This window comes from Solanum stenotomum, chromosome 11 (assembly GCF_019186545.1).
Source record: "Solanum stenotomum isolate F172 chromosome 11, ASM1918654v1, whole genome shotgun sequence".
Classification (NCBI taxonomy): domain Eukaryota; kingdom Viridiplantae; phylum Streptophyta; class Magnoliopsida; order Solanales; family Solanaceae; genus Solanum; species Solanum stenotomum.
In genome coordinates this window covers 11,019,127-11,025,126 of record NC_064292.1, presented here as the reverse complement: position 1 = coordinate 11,025,126, position 6,000 = coordinate 11,019,127, and the positions used below count along the sequence as shown (strand labels likewise).

At 33.8% G+C, this 6,000-nt stretch overlaps 1 protein-coding gene across 1 annotated transcript; it reads left to right on the top strand.

Annotated features, from left to right (window-relative positions):
- Positions 1 to 249: 249 nt before the first annotated feature.
- Positions 250 to 3,786, top strand: LOC125843596 (ADP,ATP carrier protein, mitochondrial). The gene is made up of 4 exons (XM_049522732.1): positions 250 to 406; positions 1,845 to 2,355; positions 2,473 to 2,844; positions 3,211 to 3,786. Exons 2-4 carry the CDS (start codon positions 1,864 to 1,866, stop codon positions 3,505 to 3,507), a joined length of 1,161 nt encoding a protein of 386 aa, XP_049378689.1. The 5' UTR covers positions 250 to 406; positions 1,845 to 1,863; the 3' UTR covers positions 3,508 to 3,786.
- The last annotated feature ends 2,214 nt before the right edge of the window (positions 3,787 to 6,000 follow it).

Sequence of the window (6,000 nt, the reverse complement as noted above, 5' to 3'; positions counted from 1 at the left end):
ACTTTGAAACAACTCACTTATTTTGAAATGAAATGACTACATAAACAACTCCCTTAAACTTTGAACAGTTCTCTTATTTTGAACTATGAAAAAAAATATCAACAATTCACTTATTTTGAAATGAAAGTTCTATAAATTTACATCAATCAAATCAATAAATTTCAAACCACCAATACCTAAAGAAAGAGGTCGTAAAATGGAATCATGCGCCCGCGAAGTAGGGGTTAAAAGTCAAATTCCTACAAAAATATTCACAAAAATAGGTCAGTGAGGCAGCTAACCCAATAAAACCAATATATATAGCAGTGTTGCCTTCGCCATTTCAACTCCTTTCACCCCTCTTTCTCATCATCATCTCCTCGTTCTTCTCCTCTCCATCACTACTTTCGAGGCGAGTTGAACGAAGGTATAATCTCTCTCTTTCTCTAATGGCTACATATAGATCGTTTAGTTTTATTTTTTTTCAGATTTTCGATCTCCGTTTTGCTTATGTATATGTGTTCATTTTACTGTTTTTTTTTGCTGTGTTCTGATTAGATCTGTAAAATATAGTGATTGTTCTGTTTTGTAACCCTAGTGCGGTTCATTTCTGAGTAGTTTTGAAGGTGTTATGGAGATCTGTTTTTTTTTCTTGCTAGAAATGTGATTTAGTTTAATGGATCTGATCTTATTTGTGATTTTCAATGCCTTTTTAGTTGTGGATGAATGTTTTGACTGTTGAGTCCGCAGATCTGGTCAATGAGTTATAGTATTGCTATGTTCATTCGTTGTGCTGCTCCATAGACAACGTATAGTGATTTTTAGTAGATTTTTACTGAATGATTTGTAGAATTGCTGGTTGTAGTACTTTATATAGTCCATCCTCAGTTTATTTGATTGCGGTTGACTAGGGTTGACTAGTCACCGAGTTTAAGAAAGAATAATTTTTTAAATGTGTGATCTAAAACAAGCTATGTATATGTTTTTGTGGCTGTAAATAATCTAATTGGTAGTATAAGTATTAAATTGCTTTTTATTATAAGAAAAATGTGGCAGACTATGAAGGAAGTACTATCGACTTAAACTTGGGTCAGAGGAAGTCTAATTTTATTGTTTAAATTTATTAATGAATTACGAGTTGATTCATGTTCGAATTTAGCATTGAGGTTGAATCAGGGGAATCTTACTATCTATATATATTAGGGCTGTCTTATGTTATATAATTATAGGACTCAATTAGTGCAAGCATGCTATGCATACTGTTAGTACTTTGTGCACAAGATATTAAACATTATTCTGAAATTGATATGGCGGTCTGTTTGTAAATCTAAATCAGCTAATGAAATTGGAATTGATGCAATTCAAGATTTGTAAATCTAATTCTTGTTTATTATTTGAATTTGTGCTAATTGTGAAATATATTCTTTTTGTGTGAAGTTGTTTGGTTGAGCTTTTAATGCACATTTTCCAGCATAAAATATTTTGAGATTTGACTTGAACAAGATTTATCATTAGACTTTAAACATTAAATTTTGAGTTAAAGTTTTGCCTACTTTAATTGCTAAGTAGAGATCATTAAAGTGGTAGCTGTAGACATTTCTAAGGCAGCAAAGGAATTGCCATTTCAAATGGTAGGTAAATGTGAGAATACTATGTTCAGTAATGTTTTTAAGTTTGTGTTGGGGTATGTATATATTGTGATTAGATAGATGGTCTTAATTGTTTAGCGTGCTGATCAGAAGATGAATGACGAGAACTCCTAGTGCTTATGGCAGCAGTTTTTTTGTACTTTGCTGGATTTATGGACTTATTTTGTCAATGTTGAGCTTAAGCATAGAGATCTGATTCATGTTCAATCTGTGCAGGACTTTTTTAAACGTTGCCATGGCAGATATGAACCAGCATCCAACTGTTTTCCAGAAGGCAGCTAACCAGCTGCACTTGCGCTCTAGTCTATCCCAAGATGTCCATGCTCGCTATGGGGGCGTTCAGCCTGCTATTTACCAGAGGCATTTTGCTTATGGCAACTACTCCAATGCTGGACTGCAGAGAGGCCAAGCCACTCAGGATCTATCATTGATCACCTCAAATGCCTCACCTGTGTTTGTGCAGGCTCCTCAAGAGAAAGGACTTGCAGCTTTTGCCACCGACTTTCTCATGGGTGGAGTTTCTGCTGCTGTATCAAAGACCGCTGCTGCCCCAATTGAGCGTGTGAAACTATTGATCCAAAATCAAGATGAGATGCTCAAGGCTGGTAGGCTCTCAGAACCATACAAGGGAATTGGCGAATGTTTTGGGAGGACAATTAAGGAAGAAGGTTTTGGGTCTTTATGGAGAGGAAACACTGCTAATGTTATCCGTTATTTCCCCACTCAGGTTTACCATTTGTCTTCATTTTGAGGGCTGTAATTTATGCATCAAAGATACATGCACATTTATTGCTCTGTTGTTTGCTCAAGTCGAGCATTGACTGACTGATGCTCTGTTCCACAGGCCCTGAACTTTGCATTCAAGGACTACTTCAAGAGACTCTTCAACTTCAAGAAGGACCGTGATGGCTACTGGAAGTGGTTTGCTGGCAACCTTGCCTCAGGTGGCGCTGCTGGTGCTTCTTCTTTGTTCTTTGTCTACTCCTTGGACTATGCTCGTACCCGTCTTGCTAATGACGCCAAGGCTTCAAAGAAGGGAGGTGAGAGGCAGTTCAATGGTTTGGTTGATGTCTACAAGAAGACACTTAAATCTGATGGAATTGCTGGTCTATACCGTGGATTCAACATTTCATGTGTTGGTATCATTGTTTACCGTGGTTTGTACTTTGGAATGTACGACTCCTTGAAGCCTGTCCTCTTGACAGGAAACCTGCAGGTTAGTGTTTGTATATGTTGGCTTTGCTCTGCTTGTTCATGTCTTTATACTATTCTGAATATTGTCGTTTGCTGTGTCAAACCAAAATATTGTTGGTCTTGCCATTTTGTTGGCTGTATATATGCATGAATGTTTTCATGTTGGAGAAGACAATGTTTAGGACTTATTGTGGGAGAGTGATAAGAATTCAGCATTTTTCGTAAAAGATTGTCAATTTCAGCTGATATTTTCGTCTTCCTTGAGTTGTTTGCTAGAAAGTGGATAATTGTAATTGATTGAGTTTCTTTTGTGAGGTTAATATGGATAAATAAATGTTTTAGTATAAAAAACTATAGTATCTGACCCTTATTATGGTGCTGTATACAGGATAGTTTCTTTGCTAGCTTTGGACTTGGTTGGCTCATCACCAATGGTGCTGGTCTTGCTTCTTACCCAATTGATACGGTAAGAAGAAGAATGATGATGACATCCGGTGAGGCGGTTAAGTACAAGAGCTCGCTCGATGCATTCTCCCAGATCGTCAAGAATGAGGGTCCCAAATCTCTGTTCAAGGGTGCTGGTGCTAACATCCTCCGAGCTGTTGCCGGTGCTGGTGTGTTGGCCGGATATGACAAGCTTCAGGTTCTGGTTTTGGGAAAGAAATACGGATCTGGCGGTGCCTAAGTCAGCCTCGTAACATCCTTTTAGAATTTAGATGGTGATGAAAATCTTTTTGGTGTTACATTTGAGTATTCAGTTGGGGAGACAATTAATTATCATTTTTCCTTGTGCCTTTTTGTAATAATTCAAAATCTTGAAGAGTGGGTTAAAGCTTAAAAACCCCACACTCGTTTCCCTTGTTGAAGGGTTATTACTGTTTTGTTTGGGCGGACCTTATTTCAATTGCAGAGCTTACAGATTCTGAATGAATCTTTTGATAAAATCAAATGCGGATCAGTTTGGGACTAATGTTAATTTAAGTGTGGTACACAATATTTTGCCCTAACCATATTGTTTTCATAATTCTCTTGTTGGTGTACAATTTTATTTGCTTGCCCCTCTGTCTATACATAATTATGCTACGCAGGAAGACTTTTGAGAGTACAAAATCAGAACCTGCAGCCATCAATTGTATCTCTGTTTTGGTACTCTCTTTTTACTTTTAATTGTTATGGTTTCTTATTTTAGAGTTTTTAAACTACAAGAACTTTGACTAACATTTTATGATGTATTTTTTGTTATTTTGATAGGCAAAAAATTGCAATTTATAGTACTTTTCATATGCCTTTGAATATTTAAAATTTTTGTTTAAAATATCAAATTAATGTAATCTAATGTAATTTTGAAAATTAGTCAAATTGACTTTTAAAATCACAATATGACAATTAAAAGTGGACAGAGAGAATATAAATTAAGTTATAAATGTTTGTGTGATTATAGATTATGTATTTTAAAGTTAAATTGTTACTCCCTCCAACCCATATTAGATGAAAAAATATACTATATGAATTGCTTATTGGGAATTGTTCACATTCCAAAGAGCCCATCAATTGTGGGATAAAATAGAAAAAATTTAATTAATTGTATCCTGATTTAGTAAGTGATAAGTAATATGGAATAACTATTTTATGGGACGGAGGGAGTACTAAATAAAGACCCCATCAATTGTGGGATAAAATAAAAAAATATTAATTAATTCTATCATGATTTAGTAAGTGATCAAGTAATATAAAATAACTATTTTATGGGATGAAGGGAGTACTAAATAAAGAGATGTGTCATTCCTTTTGATGTTAATTAAAAAAAAAACAAGTCATAAATTGGGTCAGAGTACAATTAGTGATTGAACAAGCAGTGGCTCAGCTCTTTGGTACACAACCCATATACGATTTTTTTCTAAGAAAATTATTTAGAAACAACATAATATGCGCAAAACATTGTGTAATTCTCAGTTTCTAAATAAGAATCCATAAAACACAAAAAATCTGAATTTTGTTCACTACAGTTAAGTTGCATTTTCTAATGAAAAGTCACTCTTGGTTATGGGTGATTACAACAAAAAAAGTATTTCTGATTGAACTAGTGAAGATGTCATGATTTTTTTTTCTTATAAATATAAAAAATAAATATAAAGAAAATTATTATAGATAAATAAAGGAAATGTGTATAAATTAGTGCCTACATATGGTTTAAAACATTTATTTCTGTCAAAAGGATTTACAATCTAAATGCACAAAATATAAAACTAAAATGCTAATAAGTAATAACCATAAAATGGAAGAGCTTATATGAAAGGAGAGCTTAAAAATAAATAATTACGTGAAGAAGAAATTACAACTTCATCTCCTCCTGCAGTGGTGATAGCATACTGCAAATGGAAGAGACAATACTAGAATGATCCTTGCATCACCTTCACTGATTAAAAGAGGGTATTGAACTGAACATCGAGCATGGTAACAGGGCAGATAAGCATGGAGTAGGAACAATAATGTAACAAATTAAGCTTTGTATTGATCATCAAAGGAACTTACAAACAGGTTGTTCATGTAATCAAACAACTAACAGAATACAAAATAGTTAATCAAAAGAAAATGACATAACTCATTATTTTCCTCTTCTATATATAGGCATCTTCTATCTACCTTGGACTAATTACATGAAATAAATAATCTCATAATAACACAAGGGTATAATAGTAAAGAAATTAGAGTTTTAAATCAAACACAAAATTAAGTGGAAAGTAATGAATCAAACACTTGATAAAAAATAGTATCTACATTACTAATCTATGTGTTACTCCCTCCGTTTCATAAAGAATGACCTGGTTTGACTTGGCACGGAGTTTAAGTAAATAAAGAAGACTTTTGAATCTTGTGGTCCTAAATTAAAGTTATGTCAAATGTACAAAATTGCCCTTAATCTTGTGGTCTTAAACATGCCACGTGGAAAGCAAAAAGTAAAATGTTACCAAAAAAGGAAAGAGGTCATTCTTTTTTAAACTGACTAAAAAGGAAAGGAGGTCATTCTTTGTGAAACGGAGGGAGTATTAATATTTGTACCAAACAAACCTAAGAAACTATTTCAAAGATGTGAAATGTTTTCCTAAAATTAAATAAGCTTTCTCTAATTAATTACGTAAAAAAAATATAGGAATCAACGGAATTAATTAACATCAGC